This window comes from Nuphar pumila, chromosome 6 (assembly GCF_984573655.1).
Source record: "Nuphar pumila chromosome 6, dmNupPumi1.hap1.1, whole genome shotgun sequence".
In the NCBI taxonomy this organism is placed as follows: Eukaryota; Viridiplantae; Streptophyta; class Magnoliopsida; order Nymphaeales; family Nymphaeaceae; genus Nuphar; species Nuphar pumila.
Genome location: NC_143254.1, coordinates 114,752,404 through 114,774,272, shown reverse-complemented (window position 1 = coordinate 114,774,272; position 21,869 = coordinate 114,752,404). Strand labels below are relative to the sequence as shown.

Below are 21,869 nucleotides of genomic sequence, written 5' to 3'. Positions count from 1 at the left end.
ATGGCAATAGTTGCACTCGTTTTTTAATCGGTTTCTACTCATTACTTGAGTGCCCCATTGCCATGCCGGATCATCTGATGTCATCTTTGTTGGAGTGTGGAGCTACCTTGACATAAATCTCTAACTTTCGCATATCCAACTTCGCAGTAAGTTGGCGGAGGGTTGCAGAGGCCAGCACCCCCGAGATAGAAATTTTTTGGAGGGTAGCATTGTAATTTTATTCATGATAAAGATTTTTTTACCTTAACCCACTTGAGTGAAAAAATTGTAGAAATGCACTTTAAATTTGGCAAACCGCAAAAGCCCTCTCCCTTGTGGACGGATCGACCCTCAAATCGCTCTTACGAGTCATAGGGTGCGTGAAAACATCTCTAATGGCTTCTACACAAATGAGGGATTCGACCATCAAGAGGTCTTTAAAACTCAAAACTGAAAAATTACGATACAACCCTTTTTTTATGTGTCAAACCTGTATTATATCGTACAATATGGGCCTATATCGTGCGATGCATACGATACGCACTTGTATCGCGATGTGAGTGTGTATCATATCGATATTTCTTATAGTAACAATATGTTTCTTATCGTAGTGTATTGTATGTTACGATACAATACGTATAACATTCGTTTTACTAGTGCATATTTATGTTTAATTACTCACAATGCATATATTCATGTCCTTTTTTTCTAATGTATTCTATGATTTTTTTTCTGAATTTTTTGATTTTTTGAAGATTTTCTGTATTTTTTATAATTTTTCAGATTTTTTGTGTTTTTTAATTCAAAATTTTCCCTTATCTTACAATACCGGTACTATACACTTGTATGTCAAGCACATGCGATACAGGTTCCGATATGATAATTACATTGCCAGAGAGCCTCTTCGAGGCATCATGTTTGAAGCCTCAAACCACATACACGCACACACAATCGAATACTTGCTATGATACAAATGTTTTTAATAAATTTTAACCACACATTTTTAATTATTATTTGTGCCTCAAGTTAAAAACCAACTTGTACATCAAGTAAAATGCTAATGGTTAGGACAATCTTGAGCTCAAAAAATCAATGCAAACTTGATACAAACCAAGGTTGCCAAACTAGGAAGCAGAAGCAGGAAACGATACGGGAAGCGAAAGCGAGAAGCGAGGCATTTTAAAATTTATAGGAAGAGGGAAGCAAAGTATCAATTTGAAAGAGAAATATGAATAAAAAATGAAGCAATATGGTAACTGAATAGGAATCGAACAAGAAACAAATAAAAACTAAAATAAAATTGATCATTCTTATATTTCATGATTTTTCATTAAAAGAGTTAAATTTTTGTTAATCTAACAATGAAGGTTACCAATTTAGAGAAAGTACATGGGAAGTGAGAGAAAATACAAGAAAAACATGAAAAAAACGTGAGAAAAGCATATAGGAAGCATAGACCATGTGTATGGGAAGCATAGAAGAAGCGTGGGGGAATCGAGATTCCCATGAAGTTTCGGAAGCGAGGAGTATCGCGCTTCCAAAGCGAGCTTCCCACCTACCTAAGAAGCTTCCAGTAACTCTGATACAAACCATGCATAGTACAAGTGATAAAACTGGCAACATGGCCCAGTAAGAACAATTGAAAAAAAAACAGAGTAAGGTATACTAAGCATACATACAACATTAAAAACAACAGCTGTATATGAAATATTTCAGAGAAGAATGACATTTAGGAATAGCATGTCACGTTGTAAAGTTATTGAAAATAATAAGGAAAATTTATGCAACAGTTGATACAAAGAATGCAGTGAAATAAACATCATCTGACAAATTTGGGCAACAATTGACACCCAAGGACTTTATAAGTATAAAGCTATTACCTTCATGAGTGGGTCAGTTTTAGGTTAATACCATTAGCAATAACTCAAACTTGACAAAAAAATATTGGTAAACATCAGACTTAAAATAATAAATCTAAAAAAATCACATACTGATCCGAATATGCCGAGGAAAAGAAAAAAGCTTCAAAGAGTGATAATGGCAATTCTTATGAAATGAATAGAGAATAAAAACTAAAACAAGGAAAAAAAAACGTTTGTCACGATTGCTTGCACCTGTATTACATAGATTGATCATGGACTGAGAATATAAAGTTTTAAAAAACAAAAAAAAGGAAACCGATAAATAGGACCTTAGAAAAATCAATCTGCCTGGACTCATTACTAATGAACTTCCTTGTTATTTGCATTATTTACACAGAATAAAACATCATGGCAGCATGTAATAGCATTCAGATGGGAGAATCACCTCAGTCTTTGCAATTTCATTCTTTATAGCATCCCTTAACTGTTCAGTTTCCTGGAAGGTTTCAATAACAAAGAACTATAAGCAGAAAGTGATAAAAAAAGGCAAGAACTGTGACAAAATTGAGGAATATAACATAATGATACAAAATTTGCTTCTTAGGAGACCATTACTGTGATAATCTGCTGAAATTGAACTGAGCAGCACTAAAGTTAAAGAGAAACCCTTTAAACTTTATCATCATAAATATCTGCCACATAACTATGCATTGCCAACTACTTCAAACATATTTGTAAATTTCTGCCTTTCAAGGATGTGATATGGTCATTTAATAGACAAACAAAATAAGCATAAAGAAAATATCAGATGGTTGAGATCAAAGTTATTACTCTCCTGTCTTCTATTTCTCTATCCTCTACATTTCCAACCACTATTCTTTCTCCTCAACAAAGTACAACGGTGGCTTTCCTTGGATACTTTTATTTATTTACTTCACGAGATAATATAAATATGAAATCATGCAAACCAACCAAGCATAACGAAGAACAGTGTAAGAAGCAACAAAAAGGTAGAGTTGGAGAAACTGACAGTCCCAATGCAAAATTTCCCTTTCAGAAGTTTCCACTTTTCAAACCCAAAGCCTCCTAATTGAGAAGTGATTTCTTGGTCTCTGAAAAATCTTCTTAAAACACTGGGTGTGATAATAATTTCCTCGGGTCATATGGATCATGGAGGATAGAACTTGAGGTGGAGCTTTTTAGTTAGGAACATAGGGATTAAACATATACCTCACATGCTATATATATATATATATATATATATATATATATATATATATATATATATATATAGGGTTAGTATTTGGTGTTATTGAAGGCACGGAACTATATGAGTATAAATCACCTTCTTTCATATCATTTAGAATTTTTTCATACTATACTTTATGGATGTGATCTACAAGGTTTGTCTAGTAGAAAATGAGTTTTGAATCATGTGATTATGATATATAAGCGGGTTTTTTAAGGGCTTCAAAAATCAATGGCCCACAATGCACTAAATTTCATGACAAAAAAAAATCAATTTTTAGATTGAAATAACACGATCCAAGTTTTGATCCTTAGCAAACAAGCCACATCTATGTGGTCAGATTATGCTGATAACGCTTGAACTTATGATTTCCAGCTCAATAGTCCTGTGCCTTCAATAGCACCAAATATTGACCCATATATATATGATCCCCGACCTACAACATGTTATTGACTCAACCATCTGTTGAATGAAGGCAGCTTGCTTACTCTTAATAAAAAAAAGTTTGAACCTTGGACTTCGCTTATGCTCAGTAAAGTGAGGTGTGCTGATCCATGAATATGCTTCAGCGAGGAAACCCCCTTTTATAAACCAGTAAGAAACCTCATGTTCTAACCATTAAAAAAATCCTCTCTCTCTCTCTCTCTCTCTCTCTCTCTCTCTCTCTCTCTCTCTTGCCCTCTTTCCCAACACACACTCATTCTAATGCACCCTCTTTCTGTTCAAATATGATTATGTGTATATATATCAAGAGTATTTTGGTCATTTCCCCTGTTGTAATAGGGACAGCCTAGTAGAGGCTGTTTTTTTATTTTTGTTCTTATTTTATTTTCTGTTCTTATTTTATTTTTTACTGTTTCAGTCAATATGACTGTTGGGGCAGTCCAACTAGTCGTTGGACTGCACCCAACGATCATATATATGATTGTTAGAGGCTGGATCAGAGTTACCGGAAGCTTCTTAGGTAGGTGGGAAGCTCGCTTCCCAGAAATTTGCTTCGGAAGCGCGATACTTCTCACTTCCGAAACTTCATGGGAATCTCGATTCCCCGACGCTTCTATGTTTTCCACACACATGGTCTATGCTTCCTATATGCTTTTCTCATGTTTCTTTTCATGTTTTTCATGTATTTTCTTTCACGCTTTCACTCACTTTCCATGTACTTTCTTTAAATTAGTAACCATTATTGCTAGATTTTAACAAAAATTTAACTATTTTACTGAAAAATCATGAAATATAAGAATGATCAATTTTATTTTAGTTTTTATTTGTTTCTTGTTCGATTCCTATTCAATTACCATATTGCTTCATTTTTTTTAATATTTCTCTTTTAAATTGATACTTCGCTTCTCGCTTCCTATAAATTTTAAAATGCCTCGCTTCTCACTTTTGCTTCCCGTATCGTTTCCTGCTTCCACTTCCTAGTTTGGCATCCTTGGGCTGGATTGCTCCCAACGATCATATTTATGATTGTTGGCTCTATATAAAAGGCCATCCTCTATGTTGTAATGTACGCTTTTAACAAGCATATTTGTGATTCTATAAAGTTTATATTTTTACATTGTGCTTCTTGTGTGATTTGTATGTTGTGATTGTCTTAATTGTGAGATTGTATTCTCTTGTAGCCCTTTGGTGGCATTCTATTGTTTTTGTTGTCACTTCATTTCATGGTACTGGTACTGCCTCCCTTTGCTCTCTTGGCTCTATATAAAGGACCATCCTCTATGTTGTAATGTACGCTTTTAACAAGCATATTTGTGATTATATAAAGTTTCTAGTTTTACATTGTGTTTCTTGTGTGAGTTGTATGTGGTGATTGTCTCCATTGTGAGATCGTATTCTCTTGTAGCCCTTGGTGGCATTCTATTGTTTTTGTTGTCACTTCATTTCATGGTACCAGAGCCACATGCTCTTGTAATTCAAGAATTATCTTGATTGAGCACTCTTTTTGGTGATTATCAACTTCAAGTCATCCTCTTCACTTTCATCACTATCATGGTCGAGAAGGAATCTGTTTCTATCATCTCCTTCAAGCACAATGAGAACTACTTGATGTGATCAACCACTATGAAAAAACATATCAAAGGAAAAAAATTATGGGGTTTTGTTAGTGGAACCACTACCGAACTGCAATTAAAACTAATAAGGAAAGAAGATCAAGTGAAATCCCTCTCAGATGAAAAGAAAGAACAAGCTCTAAAGGAATATCAAGACAAGTTAGAGGATTTGGAGGTGATCAATGCCCAAATACTCTTATGGTTTATGAATACCATGGAGTTCAAGATTGCCACCAATATCATAGATTCAATAAGGCATGTGATGCATGGGTATTCCTAAAAAACACGTTTATTCAAAGAGACATGGCTCGTTTATACTATCTCCAAAAAAATTGTATGTAATACCAAACAAGGAGATAGAAGTGTTAGAGACTATTATGGTCTTTTATCACCTATATAGGATGAATTAGTTATGCTAGAACCTAAGTGGAAAGGTCCGACAATAAAAATGAGGCAAAAACAAGTTGAGAGATAAAAGAACTTCTGCACCTCTTATAAGTAAGACTCTTGTCGAAATTTGACAAGAGAAAACTAGGCTTGGGATGCACAAGACTAGTGATGAGGTTCTTGTCGTATTAAAACCCGAAAACCATGTGAGAACATATAAGCTTCCTCACTTTGATAAAAAATACAATGGAGGAAGAAAGATAATTTCTCATTTTTATAATGAACTGAGTCACATAAAACCCCAAAACTCAAAAGAAAAGTGGATGCGGTGAGTAAAGCGGCTCCCAAACGAGAAAAAAACAAGCAAAAGAAGCAACATCAATGACTTGACAATCGCTTAACTAGCGGGAGCCGTTTCACAATATCTAAAAGCCACCCCATCTACATGAGGTGCAGCTGTGTCTACCTCTTCCCCTCCAGGTAAGTCCTCTTGGATTTTAGATTCGGGAACTTCATTTCATATGTGACTTAACGAGTCCTTACTTTCCTATTGCACCAATTCATATTTTTCATGTGTCAACCGCCAATGAAACTTCTCTAAATGTGAAGTGTAGAAAATTTGAAAAACTTTTCAAAAGATTCAAAAAAAAAATGGTTCCAAAAGTTAGTCATTCTAAACCTCAACTTAAACCTTTTTTCAGTTTCTCAAATTTTTTATTATGGGTGTAAGGTATTGTTCTTATCTAAGGCTTGTGGGGTGCAAGATCTTCAAGGAAACTGATTGGGCAAAGACATAGAAAATGAAACATCTATTATATGGATTTTGTGTGCCTTCCTAAAGAATCATTTTGTAACTATCCCCAATATATTTACTTTGATCTTTGGCAGAGAAGATTAGGGCACCTAAGTATATCTAAATTATCTTTTTTTCCAGTTTTTAAAAAATATTATAAAAAAGAGACTTTGTTTTTAATAATTGTATACTTGAAAAAATGAAAATGCTACCTTTTGGATCTAGAACCTTTGGCCTAATAAACCTTTTGAATTGGTGCATTCGGATGTATGGGGTCCCACTCCCGTTATATCAAAAGGTGGATTCTTATATTATGTTATATTTATAGATGATTTTAGTATGCATAGATCTACTTCCTTAGATTCAAAGATGATGTGTTTGCATGTTTTAGAGATTTTCATAATCTTGTGAAAAAACAATTTAAGACAAATATTAAGTATCTTCCGCTTCGATTTAGGGGGGAGAATTTCCTTCAAATGAATTTCAAACTTATCTAAAAACCCATAGTATTGTACACCAAAAATCTTGTCATAAAACTCCCCAACAAAATGGAGTTGGCAAAATAAAGCATTGCCATATTGTTGAGACCACTAGGGCATTACTTATTTAAAAAGAAGTTCCAAAAAGTTTTTGGGCCGAAGCCGCTCTCACAACGGTTTATTTAAATAGAAGAAAACAAGTCTCCAATAAAAAACTTTTCAAGATTAGTCTAAATTTGAAAAGATTAAGGGTTTTTTAATGCAAGTGCTTTGTTCTTCTTGAAAAACATGATAAACTCTCCCCCAAAACCATTGAATGTGCATTTTTTAGATATGTTGATAACCAAAAAGGATATCGGTGTTATGACTTGAAAAATGATAAACTTTGTCTCTAGAAATCAATGTTGTACATATCGTATCATATCGTATCGTATGATACGGTACGATGCGTATTGTTACTATGAAGATTATCGATACGATACACACTCGTATTGCAATAAGAGTGCATATTGTATCTGTATTGTATGATACAGAGCCATATCATAGGATATGGTGTGTATCGTACAATACAATATCAACACACTTAAAAAAGGGTTGAATGTTCATTTTGCCTTTTTAGGTTTTAAAGACCTCTTGAAGCCGACTCCCTCATTTATGTAGACGCCATTAGAGGGGTATCTGCGTGCCCTAGGAGTCGTGAGAGCAATTTAGGGCCCGATCCGTGGACAAGGGAGAAGACTTTTGCAGTTTGCTAAAGTAAGAGTGCATTTCTACCACTTTTCCACTCAAGTAAGTGGATTAAGGTAAAAATATATATTATGAATAAAATTATAAAACTATCCTACAAAAACAATTCACCTCAGGGAGTGTTGCTCCCCTGCAATCCCTTGCCAACTTACCGCAAAGTTGGATCCATGAAAATTAAGGATTTATATCAAGGTAGAAATTATTGAAAGTCTATGTAATATAGTATAGGATAGAGTTGTGTAAAATAGCCTTATTTGACTATTATGTACATACCCTATAAAGAAGGGGGTATACTAGTCTTTTCAGCCTTTTCTTTTTTTATGTACTCAAGCAGGTCGACCCTTTAGTGTGTAATGTTCCTCATTCACGATATTTTAAAGAGTTTAACTTGTGCTCTATAATTTTTGTTAAATCTCCTCTAACCCTAACCCCTCTTGCTCCTATTTCCTTGGATTTATAACATGGTATTAGAGCTAGAATGCGCACGGGAGAGGAAGCTTTGAATCGGGAAAGAGGAGAGGTTGGTACTGTCTGACGTCAACTAACGTCATTCTTGGAGGAACGACTAGTCTGTTCAGACTAGCTTTGGTTAGTTTGGTTTCTCCACTTGCTAGGGTTTGATTTTAGGAGTTCTACAAATCAAACCCCATTGGATTTGTTTTTTTTTTTTGAGTTTTTGTGATTTTTCCAAGATTCTCTGGATTTCTTGAAAGTTTCAGTCCAGATTTGAGAAAAACACTAAACCGGGCTCAATTTTCGGTTTTTGGAAGCTCAAATCAACTCTATTCAGGTCGTTTTTGACATAGAAGCTTAGAAAAAGAGGTTGGGTCAGTTGTTTTGAACAAAGGTTGGGGCATACACAGCTTGCGATAAGCCATTTTCAACATTTTTGAAGTGTCGACTACTCTTAGTTGGTGTGTTTGGGTTGTGCCTTGTGTGGATTCAACATTTCATAGGTATAAAAAGTATTTTGTGGTTCTCATTTGTGCCTTGTGCCTTCCACTTGACTCTTGAAGTGACTCTTGTTGGATTTTGGTAAGCTTAATCCCCTCTATTTTTTTTTGTGATATTCATTGTGGGTAGTATCATGAATATGGAAGGGATTCAAATTATCCCGATCAAGTTAAATGGGACAAACTATGCATATTGGGCTGATTTTTTGGAAGTGATGGTTGTTGCAAAAGGATTGAGGAGCTATTTTGATGGTTTAAAAACAAAATCCAAAGTCTCCGAAGAGGGTTTTGACAAGTCTATAGAGGAATGAGTCATGAACAATGCAAGAGTCAAGCCTTGGATTCTTGGGTCCGTGGAACCGAGAATTGCCATGAACATTTCAAAATTTCATAAGACAAAAGAAGCTTGGACTTATCTCAGGCAAGTCTATAAGCAAGAGAACTGGGCAAGGCATTATCAACTCTCTTAAGAGTTGAAAAGTATCTGCCAAAGAAGCGAGTCAATAGAAGAATTTTATTCTGATATGCAAAGGATCTAGGATGCTCTTGCACTGATGGAGGGACAGAAGAAATATGAGAAGTGTACAAAATATGTGTCTTGCAATTCATGTCAAACTTGTTTGGGGCTTCTTCATCAGCACAGGGAGACATACAAGGTCAATGAGTTTCTCATGGCTCTTAGACTCAAATTTGATGAGACAAGGAGTGCCATCTTGCATCGTTCTCACTTACCATCCGTGACCCAAGTCATTGCTCAGTTGATTGCGGAAGAGACTAAGATAAAGTCTTTTGGATCTTTTTCATCTGAGGATAATGCCATGGTTGTATCCAGGTAGACGTGTAACGCCCCAAATTTCAAACTTGCGAACCTTTTCAGAAAAACAGGCAAGAGACTAGAAATATCTCTTTCCTTCAGAGTTTGTTTATGAAATCAGCGGAAGATTTTTCTTTGATAAATCAGAAGGCAAGCTCACAACTTTGGGCACGTTAGCTAAAAGAACCAAAACTCGTAAGATTCGGATATCCCAAGGAAAATCTGATACAAACCCATAGCGTCCAGGACGCGAGCTAAGAGCAGGAAGAAGAAGTCTTGAAGTCATCTTGCAATCGCGCCATCGCCCATAGTGTACCTAATCATCACATGTACCCATAGAATGGGTTAGTTTCGCGAAAAACTAGTAGGTGCACAAGAGAGACTAACAGGAAACTGAATTAAGTACATTTAATTCAGTAGGCTACGCAATTTAAAGCAGATAGGTAGTTAAACAGGTAAGCAATGCAAGCAGGTGAATAGTGCAAACACGTAAGTAGTACAAGCGAATCAGCAGTGCGAGCGAGTAAGTAGTGCAAGCGAGTCAGCATGCAAGCGCGTAAGCAGTGCAAATGCGTAAGTAGTGCAGACAGTAAGCAGTTCAAAGCAAATAAGCAGTGCAACTGACCAACGCAGCATACGATCCATTTGATCGTAAGCTGTGAACTACTACGCAACAAGCTTGTCCTTGTTCCTAGAACGAGGTCTCTGCATTTAATCACTACCAGGACATAGTTTGTCACTCACTACTTCTAACCAACGCTTTGTCCTGAACGACCTTAATCTATCCTCATCTCTCAAAGTCTTACGCGGCTAACCGTCACCGGTTATGACGCACTAAGGCGTCATACCTTCTCAGAAAAGCTCACCCTTCCGTAGAAGGTCCAAAACATGATCACTAACTCAAATTGTTAACGATCTGATTCTCACATCTGAGTCATGCATGTAATCATGCTAAAACAGAAAGCCGAAACTATAAATTCATAGTTAGCTATCACAAACAATCTCAAAAGATCGTCACAGCTCACCATAACTTTTTATGGTAAGCAAAACCACAAGATCCACGTCGGATCGTTCGGTACGAGAGATATACGACCGGACAAGGAATTACCACCTTAGAGGGTATACCTGATCTTGGACCCTACACTTCCTCACAGGAGTTCACCGTCTTTGCAGCTACCCGTTCGTGGACAGTGTACATCCTCACAGAGATCTCCCACTCTAGCCGGGTCACCCAATTATTGATCATACATACCCCCACAGCGAAACCTTTGGGAAGTCGGTCCCCAACAAATGCCATATCCAATGAAAATCATTGCGATACACGCATCAACACAAATGACCGCTCTCAGGGTCGATAGTCACTAATACAAACAACAAGATCAACGCTGGATCACCTGGTCTTGGAAATGTATAACCTCACAAGGAATTCCGCCCTAGTATACCTGGTCTTGGACCATACACTTCCTCACAGGAGTTCACCGTCTTCGCGGCTACCCGTTCGTGGACAGTGTATATCCTCACAGGAAATCTACCACTCTAGTCGGGTACCTGGTCTTGATCATACACGCCCTTGCAGATAATCCTTTGGAGATCACGTGCTCGACAGACACCCCACTTAGTGATACATGCATCAATAATTGACTGCTCTGAACAGTTGACCGCCTCGGGGTCGGTAGCCACAATATGGGCACAAGCATGCATATCACAATATGCATCGTATCACTTCATCTAAAAGCATATAATCCTACGCAACGAATACTGCAATCCTCAAATAGGCCCTCAAAGCATGTGTAAACGACACATGAGAACGCGCAAATATGGCAATTCAGTTGATTCTATGGGCGAAGGGTAACTAACTCTACCCGTCAGCCAAACAAAACAACTGAATAAGACAAGCACTCATAACAATGCTCGTAAAACATATAATTACCATAAAATGGCACAGTCCATCAACAAGTAATTAAATTAATCGTAAGGCATAAACCATTACATCACAAGCCATTCATAAGCAATCATACGGCAACAGTTATATCACAATATGTAAGCAGCTTATAAGACAAGCAGCCACATCAATCCTAGTTGCCACCAGTTCGTAGATTACGAGCTGTATGCAATCACATAAATCATAAGAGATGCAAGCCAATAAGTGCTACGCTACAATAAGCACCAAACAGTTCGACCAAGGGATAAAGCAAGTCACATGCTAACATGTAGCAACTGGTATAATGCTATTATTATAAGCATTTAACTAGTATGAGAAACTTCTTATTACTCTGCAAAGAACTGCGTAAGCAGTTTAACCAACTAGAGTAACGCCTTAACAGACGTGCACAGTTCAACGAGTAGCATACTGAACTATCGAGCAAGCAAGCGAATTAGTAGTGCAAGCGAAGCAGTAGTGCAAGTGAATCAGTAGTGCAAGCGAAGCAGTAGTGCAAGTGAATCAGTAGTGCAAGCGAATCCGTAGTGCAAGCAAAGCAGTAGTGCAAGCGAAGCTCACGACTCAACGACCAGTGTAAAGAGACCTTATGTTTCGATAATTACGAACCTGCGGGTACGCGCAGGCAAAACGTAGAACCAACTAAGACTAGTTCGGGCGTCTGTTATTCTATGTATTTTCAATAACCCGAATAGCTAGTTGAGTTCGCTCCAAAGGGACGGCTTTAGCCGAGAGAGGATTCCCCAAAGGAGGCCGTGCCACGGACGCATCTAACTTCTGCAGAAGTGTTGAGCTAACTAATGTAGCCTTTTTCCCCTAACTCCAATGACTGGGGAGGCCGGATCGTTGCCCGTAGGGTGGTTGTTAACAACCTGTCCATTGGAGTTTGTACTGCTCTGTCCTCTCCCTTGACAGACATAAAGAAGCGAATAGGTACGTTAGAGGTTGCTTAACTAACGACCCATTCTATGTTGTGGTATTTAAACCACTCGAGCATCTTCCCTGTGAAGGCGAATGTGAGGCCATTTATGTGATTACAACATTTTGCATTTAGCGTTGTTCGAGGTCGCACGACCGTCTCATCCGATCATCGCAGTACTAAACATGTCGTGCACGACTACAAGTACTCTAGGATGAAGGGGGTATAGCTCGTCAATAGAAGCCTCAACAGGAGTGTTTCACAAAGATGTAAAGTTTATCAACTTTACTCTATCTTTTGAAACAGCAGTACCTTGTGCCAACATTATGCATGTGATTATCTCGAATCACATCCGCTATCGGGGTATCTACATGTCTCGCATGACTCGATACCGGCCTCGATAGACGAGACACGAGTTTCTCAACAAAACACCCGCTAAGAAGTTCGCTCGAACCCCCAATTCGGGATCACCCGAGATATGCCAAAAAGGCGAGCAGAAACAACCAGTCACATCCTTCCAAATGCTTCGATTTGGAGCAGTCTTCGATGCTTTTGCGCAGCTCCCTGAAATCTCAAGTTGACTCTGCAGGACTGCACACACGAAGAGCCAGGATCCTTGCGAGGTATCCCTCCTTAGACGAGGATGTGCCGCTCGCTCCCGACTAAACTCTTGTCGCAAGAGGGAGAGGGGTAAATGCCCCTTGCATCCTCCACGAAGATGCCTTTAAGGCATACGCAAAGATCAAGAACATGCACGTCATCTGCAATAGCAAGGCAATACCAACAATGTGCAAAGGCAAGAGCCTAGGCGCAAAGCGCGACGGCAAAGTAAAGGCAGTAAGCAGAAGTGCAACACAAACCCTCGGCACAACGCGCAACGGCAAAGTAAAGACCGTAAGCAGGAGTGCAACGCAGAACCTTTGCGTAATGCACGACGGCAAAGTAAAGGACAAGGATCGCGAAACCGCATCCTTGAGTTAAATGCATACTCATATAAATATATATTTATTTAATTAGCTTTTTTAGTTAATTGAACTCAATTCAATTGTCCAAGTCTTCTGTGCAATCTTCCCCTACCTTTGAGAGTTGCAAACTTGCTGTCGTCCGCGGATCTACGCGATTGGCGGCTCAGGTCGCGAAGCGCGAGCAGGGTCCGTCGTACGAGCTGCAAAAGTATGGTTCATGATAGGAATGAATGGCTAGAAGACATGCCTTGTAGTTTGGTAAGAAGGATTCATATGAGACAAACCTACTCGGAGGCCTATGTGTTCGTTCTGACCTTCTAACACTAGTTTCTTCAGTATTTGTTAATTGATTATATCTGTCAAGGGCACATGGATGCTCTCCAGTATTTCGTCTAGAGTATTGAAGAAGATCTTGAGATGGTTCACTACTTGAGTCATTAATAGACTCGAAGGTTTCAATATCATTACTAATACCTTTATTGGGTAACAAATCAAATAAGAAAGCATACTTGGATTCTTTCTTAGGAACTTCAAAATCAAATCCACTGTCATTTTCTAGAAAGGTAACATTTCTAGAAACATAGAGTTCATCATTTGTTTTATCATAACATCGATATCCTTTTTTATTATCAGCATAACTAAGAAAGACACATTTTATGGCTTTAGGAGAGAGTTTGCTATATTTTTCAAGAAGCACGAAGCATTTACAACCAAATACCCTTAGCCTTTTTAAATCAGGAGAAATTTTAAAGAGTTTTTCAATAGGAGACTTGTTTTCCAAAGTTTGAGAAGGCATTCTATTTATCAGATAGACTGCGGTTAGGGCAGCTTCAGCCCAAAATTGCTTTGGAATTTCTTTTGAAATAAGTAGGGTTCTAGTAGTTTCAATGATATGACGATGTTTTCTTTCAGAAATCCCATTTTGTTGAGGTGTCCTAGGGTATGATTTTTGATGCACAATTCCATGATTTTTTAGATATAATTGAAATTCATTTGAAAGAAACTCTCCCCCAGAGTCGGAGCGGAAGACTTTAATATTTGTTTTAAATTGATTTTTAACTAAATTATGAAAGTTTTTAAAACATGAAAAGACTTCGGATTTGAGTTTTAGAAAGTAAATTCAAGTATGTCTACTAAAATCATCTATAAATGTAACATAGTACGAATAACCACCTTTTGACATAACAGGGGTGGGACCCCACACATCCGAATGCACTAATTCAAAAATTTTATGTGTCACAGAGGTTCTAGACCCAAAAGGTATCATTTGCATTTTTCCAAGTATACAATCTTCACATACAAAATTTTTATCTTTACAAAATTTTTCCAAAAATGGAAAAAGAGATCATTTGGATATACTTGGGTGTCCTAATCTTTTATGCCAAAGATCTATATTAATGTTTTTGACATGATTACAAAACGAGTATTTTGGTAAACACAAGAAATCCATATAGTAAAGGTCTCCTCGTCTATGGCCTTGCCCAATCAGCTTCTCTGACTGGAGATCCTGCACCCAACACGCCTTAGATGAGAAGAATACTTTACAACCATAGTCAACAATTTGAGAGACCGAAAAAAGATTCAAATCCAGTATGGGAATGACTCTCACTTTTGGAACAAAGAATTTTTTTGAAATATCATCAAGGTTTCCTAAGCTTTTGACTTTTAAAGAGGTACCATCGGCAGTTGACACACATGAAAAATATGATTTAGTGCAATCAGATAATAGACTCATTATGAGTCATGTGGAAAGAAGCACCTGAGTCTAGAATCAAAGAGGTCTTACCTGGAGGAGACGAGGAAGAGATGGCAGCTCCGGATGTAGAAGGTGCAGCCTTAAGAAGTTATGAGACGGCTTCTGCTATTTGAGCAAGATTTAATTCATTGAAGCTGCCCCCCTTTTCTTGATTCTTGAGGTTCTTCACTTAAGGCGGCCACCTTTTTAAATTTGGGACATTCCGGTCTTATATGTCCGGGTTCCTTACAATGATGACAAATAATTTTTCCTTTGTATCCTCCTCCATTGTGTCCTTCTCCATTGAACTTCTTCTCAAAGTGAGGTGGTTTATATGTTTTCACAAAATTTCCGGGCCTTGCCATGGCAAGGACCTCATCATTAGACTTGTGCATTCCAAGTCTTGTCTCTTCTTGACAAATTTGAGCAAGGGCCTCATTTATAGAAGGAGAAGTGGTCCTATAAAGTAAGGAAGATCTTACTTGCTCAAATTCCGGTCGAAGACCATAAAAAAAGGAGAAAAGATTCTCTTTCGATTTGGGTCCTTCTCATATCAATAGCCGAACCTTTCCATTTTGGTTCCAACATGGCTAATTCATCCCAAATAGGAGATAAAATACCATAAAAATCTCTTACACTTTTATCTCCTTGTTTTGAATTACGTACCTTATCTTGGAGATAATAAAGTCTAGCCATATCCTTTTGGATAAAAGTACTTCTTAGAAAGCTCCATGCGTCACATGCCTTCTTGAATTTGATGATATTGGTGGCGATCTTGAACTCCATGGTATTCATAAACCATGAGAGTATTTGTGCATTGCTTGCCTCCCAATCTTTCAATTTATTTTGGAATTCTTCTAAGGCTTTTTCTTTTTCTTCTTCGGACAAGGCTTTGACTTGATCTTCTTCTCTTCTAGTCAATTTGAGTTATGGTTCACTAGTAGAACCACTAACAAAATCCCACAATTTTTTTCCTTTGATATGATTCTCCATAGCCGTCGCCCACATCAAGTAGTTGTTTTCATTGAGTTTGTAGGTGATGACGGTGGCGAACTCTCTTTCTCCCATAATGAATACTTGAGTTTAGACTAGAGGAGATAGGGAATGATCAATGATCGAAGAACACTTCCTTCACGAGATTCTCCTTCTTTCATGAACCTCGCTCTGATACCATGTAATGAAACAAGGTACAATTGAACAATAGGAAAACAAACACAATGCCAACAAAGGGCTTTAATAAACTCACTTAAAGTTGGTCACTAATAGACCAAATACAATCTCAAAAGAGATAAAAATACCAAACAGCACAAGAGGCATACAAGCCTATAAGATGGGAAAAAAACTCTAGAGAAAACCCTCAAATGCTTCTAAAAGCATTGAGGAATAACAAGGGAGTGAGGCCCTTCCAACCGTCATTATTATGACTGTTGTGCACAACAGTCATATTTTTTACTGTTGTGCCTAAGTTGTACATTTTATTTATTATAATGTTAAATTACATTTCAGTCCCTAGTGGACTGTACTATATGATAAAAGACAAAAATACCCTTATCGGGTATTTGGATACAATTTTATTTTTAACAGCAAGTTGAAGAAGGCTATTTATGGCCTGAAGCAGAGCCCTCGGGCATGGTTTCACAAATTATTTGAGGTAATGTCGGGTTTTGGATTTGTCAAGTCAACTTCAGACCATTCCTTGTTTATTAAGAAAATTAGTGCTGGAATTGTTGTTATGGTGGTATATGTCGATGACATCATATTGACAGGGAGTAGTGCTCAAGATATTTTTGCAACAAAGGATCATCTTCAAAAACATTTTGTTACTAAAGATCTTGGTTCCCTCCGATATTTTCTGGGTATCGAGGTTGCAAGAAACAAAGAGGGCTTAGTTTTGTCACAAAGAATGTATGTGTTGGATTTATTAAAAGAGACTGGAATGCTAGGATCGAAGCCAACTAACATTCCGATGGATCCCAAAACTCATATGTTTGATGAGAAGTCCGAATATATAAATAGTGCTAGTTTTAGATCCTTGGTGGGTAAGTTGTTATATGTGATTGTTACTAGACCTGATATTTCATTAGCCGTGAGTAAAATCAATCAATTCATGGATAAGCCTACCAAAATTCACTGGGATGCAGCTATGATGGTTCTCAGGTACTTAAAGTCATCTCGTGGTAAAGGACTGTTGTTTAAACAAAATTCCTCCTTGGACGTTGTTGCTTACACTGACGCAGATTATGCAGGTCTATTGAAGATAGAAAGTCAACAACTGGATTATGTGTTTTTGTGGGAGGAAATCTCGTTGCCTGAAGGAGTAAGAAACAAACTGTTGTAGCCAGGTCGAGTGCTGAATCGGAATACCGAGCTATGGCTCAGACCGCAGCTGAGATTATGTGGGCAAAATCAGTTTTGACGGACCTTCAGGTGAAAGTATCCCTACCTATGTTGATGGTGTGTGACAATAGGGCTGCTACATATATTGCCAACAACCCAGTTTTTCATGAAAGGACTAAACATATTGAAGTTGATTGTCACTACGTACGTGACTTGGTTCGGTCTAGTTATATTTGCGGAGATCATGTATCTTCCGAAGATCAAGCAGCTGATGTCTTCACCAAGGCTCTCGCGAGGCCTACTTTCTCTCATTGTTGTGACAAGCTGAGCATGATTGATATCTATGCTCCAGCTTGAGGGGGAGTGTTGAGACGTGTTTATAAGGGTCTTGTGGGCTTTCGTATTAATTTCTATTTGGTATGGGTCTTTCTGTAATTTGGTGCTCATGGTTAATCTCTATTTAAGAAGAGATTAACGCTAATATGAAACAATGACTCTCTCTCTCTCTCTCTCTCTCTCTCTCACTCTCTCTCTCTCTCTCTCTGAACTGCGCAAAACCCTAATTATTTTCAACAAGGGCCAAATGGTGTTTCCCCTAGAATCCTATCCAACACATCCATGAATTAGTTTATGTAGCAAAGACCAAAAGACCAGGTTAAAATGTAGTGAGACAACCTGTAGGAAAGACTTAGCTGGTTTTCTTACCACACGTTTTTAAGAACCCGGATGAACATTTCCACTGTCAACTAGATGAATCGAGGTTCTCAAAAAGTGCAGTGAGCCAACAAACTGATAAAGTCTATGACAAGGTCCAGAAAGCTTAAGTGCAATCTTTAAACAATTCTTCTTTCCTCCACTCTTGTCAAGCTCCTTCTCATTTCCTCTCAACATATGTTGTATTAAGCCTATTATGTTTCATGACCAGCCCTCAGGTCATGTAAAGTATACATGCAAAAAACTTGTACTCCTATGCTTCAAAATTATCACATCAACAGACATGATTTTCAAGCATGTTGCTTTCTTCGTAATTGATCAGTTACTAACAACTCTACTGAACAAAACCCATTAAAAAGGATCTTTATAAAAATATTATGTTAAAAAAACAATAAATGAAATTATTATATAAGAAAACACCATTTATGTATACCAGGTTGAACTTTTATTTTTCCTTTTGTTTTGTATCCCAATATGGTTTACATAAACTACTTTACCTCACAAAAATTAGCACTCTGATTCCAAACTCTGTTGTTCTATCTTGATGTTAAATAGCCACTACTTCCATAAAACTAGGTATCTTTCAATATGACTTAAAGGGCAGTATAAATTCATGCCGGTCACTACTTATCATCATGAAATGCGACGGGTAGTGAAAAGCAAGGAAAAATTACTGTGGCCGGTTATGCAAAAACAGCACACACAAAAAAAAACTACTTCCAGTCATCCTGCCAATGGCAGAGATTCAATAACAAAGTCTGTACAGAAAGCAGTTGATTATGAGCGGTAGTGAAACTTCTTACGTAAAAAAAAGCAATCAGAAACTAGTCCAAAATCAATTAGTCAGTATTAGCTCTCACACTTGTGCACACAATATGGAATATTTATGACCAAGAAAAACAATTTAAAGTATGTTGTAAAACTGACAAAAGACACAAGCAACGTTATAATTTGTTATGCTTCTAATCAAGACAACACAAAACAACACTAACCAACAAACAAGGTAGACAGCTACACAACAAAAAGGGAAGATAAAAGATGGCAAGCTTGACAAACGAAAATGGGAACTTTCCCATAACCATAAATAATTGACTTAAATAACATCACATCTTGAGAGAATGAAAAATTTTAAGCATCTCTCCACAGTCCTATTTCAAGCCTCGATTAGCCAATTAAAGCTAAGTATCGAACTGCAGTGCCAACAAGGAATAAGGAAATAAGACAGACGAAAAGTATAGTAAAATGTAGATTGCCAAGGAGCTCAAAATCATATCTCAATGTTGATTGGAGACGCAAAAATATCAAAAATTGACATTAACCCAGTATATAACCACTAGAAAAAACAGAAATTGCAGACTGAAACGCACACCTCATACGACCACCCATCCACAACAAAAACATCCAGAGAGTAGCCATCTGTAGTAGAGAAAACATGTGCCTCTTGTATGTTCAATCCAAGTTCAGCAAGCAATGCAGTTAACTGAGGCAAAACCGAAGCATAAGTGTTAACAAAATCCAGACAAGAACATTTACAGTTCTATGGAATCATTCTCATGGAGCTGAATCATTCAACAAAGGAAATAGACCCAAATACTCAAATGTGTATCAACTTAAAACTCTCTACTAAATATGCAGCAATCAAAATTGCATCAATTATTTAGATGAAAATAACATTTATAAACACATGTATACATCTATTGAGAACAGGGTATCTAAAGATGTATATCAGGTAAGGAGCATCTAAAGCCTGTGGTTATGATATATTTATATTTATATCTGCAAATCAATATTCAAAGTATAGCATGTCATTAGTATTAATCTATGAAGAAAATTCAGGTCATCGGACAACACCTTAGGATGATTCTGTAACGAAATACTAATGAAAAGAGATAATGTCTTTAAGTGACCAAGAGATGCACAAGCATACATGCAATAGGCTACTAATGGGCAAAAATACAATAGGCCACAAAGTGGCAATTGACAAACACCCACAATATGAGAAAGAGAGAGAGAGCTAAAAAATATGTAAACTCTTATTGAGAAAAGCTTTAACAAGCTTACAATATGGTGGGGCAAAGCCCTTTATTTATACACAAAAAAAGAACCAAAGAGGGGCTCCCATAGAGTCGTTGGAAGCCCCTCCAATGGTCAAATTTATGACCGTTGGAGGGATCCAACGACTCTACGGTGGATCCCTCTTTATAAAAGGAAAAAAAAAAAGAAAAAAAAATAAAGAAAGTAAAAAAGCATATCCATAATGGATATGTGTGTATACATGTGAAAAGACTATTTTACCCCTAACGGGTATTATAATATATATATATAGAGAGAGAGAGACATAGACATATATATAAAATATATATGTATATATGTCTCAATATATATATATATAAGGTCAATATAATTTAACACCCCCGCTCAAACACACGGTGAGATCACTAAGAGTTTGCTGAAGAGCAAGTAGAAATGAGGCGATGGCAAGGCTTTGGTGAAGAAGTCCGCTAGCTGATACTCTGAAGTAACATAAGGTAGTTGAATGGTCCCTCATAAAAATTCATCTCGAACATAGCGGCAATCCATCTCTATATGCGTTGTTCGTTCATAGAAGGTGTGGTTGCTAGCAATGTAGATAGCACTCTTATTGTCGCAACATAACTTCGAAGGAGCAGAGAGAAATGATAAATCTGCTAATAAACTGACGTGATCTGCAGAAAGTGTGAGAAAAGGAAGGGAAGAGAAGAGGTTTCAGAAATCGGCAGTCAATCTATCTTATTGCTGCACTAGTGTTTCATTAGTCTTAATAGGGTTACAATGATCTTTTTACAAGGACAAAAGTGCCCCTTGTTAGTAACACATGTTACATTATAATACAACCAAAGCAAAACTCGTGAATGGATATGGATCCTTTATCGGATCCATATCCAATCCATATTCCACATTCTAATACCCTCCCAAAAGTTATGCATGGGGTTGAACCATGTGCAACTTGTTCTTCAGATACCAGAAGCGGTGACTTGTAAGACCTTTTGTAAACATATCGGCAACTTGGTCTTTTGAAGGCACATAAACTGGTTCAATCTCTTTGTCGGCTATCTTTTGTCTGATGAAATGTTGATCGATTTCAATCTATGTCATATGGGTGCGGGTGCGGGTGCGGGTGCGACATGGGTGCGGCACAATTTTAAAATTTTTGGACACGGGGACTCGGCAAAATATATATATAATTTTATTTTATTTTTAAAATGCCACAGCATAGTCTGTGTGACTGTGCACAGTCTGTGACTGTGCACTGTGCACAGTCACACAATCACAGACTGTGCACAGTCACAGTCTGTGACTGCAGCACTGTCACAGCATTGTGCCTCTTTATATATATATATATATAAATAAAAATATAAAAAATGGTTTTTAGGGACATTTTTTGACTCGGTCAAAGTTGACCGAGTCCAAAATGTGGACGGACTCGGCCTGGACTCGTTGACCGAGTCCGACTCGGCGTTGACCGAGTCCGGGCCGAGTCCGAAGCCGCACCCGAGTCCGCACCCGTGTCGGGGCGTGTCGACTCGGGTGCGGCACCTCCTTAGCCGAGTCCGTGTGACATAGATTTCAATATGTTTAGTCCGACTGTGATGAACAGGATTGAATGCAATTTGTATAGCACTTCTATTATCACACATAAGTGTCGAATTTGAGATATCTTCTCCCATCTCTGTAAGAAGATGCCTAATCCAGGTCACTTCTGTTGTGGTAGCTGCCATAGATCTATACTCTGCCTCTGTACTAGATCTTGCCACAGTCTTCTGTTTTCTGCTACTCCATGAGACAAGATTTCCCCCAATGAAAACACAGTATCCTGAAATAGACCTCCTCTCATTTGGATCCCTTGCCCAGTCTGCATCTGTATAGGCCAGTATGTCATGTTTTGGTGATTTCCATGAAC

At 37.6% G+C, this 21,869-nt stretch overlaps 1 protein-coding gene across 2 annotated transcripts in view; it reads right to left on the bottom strand.

Annotated features, from left to right (window-relative positions):
• LOC149835796 (serine/threonine-protein kinase STY46-like) overlaps positions 1 to 21,869 on the bottom strand; it is a 66,341-nt gene that overhangs the window by 13,212 nt on the left and 31,260 nt on the right. For both annotated transcript variants that reach the window (XM_090008752.1, XM_090008753.1), the window contains exons 6-7: positions 19,299 to 19,409; positions 2,287 to 2,337 (exon numbers count right to left, since the gene is read on the bottom strand). In XM_090008752.1, the coding sequence (XP_089864878.1) occupies positions 2,287 to 2,337; positions 19,299 to 19,409 (162 nt within the window). The remainder of the gene's footprint in view (positions 1 to 2,286; positions 2,338 to 19,298; positions 19,410 to 21,869) is intronic.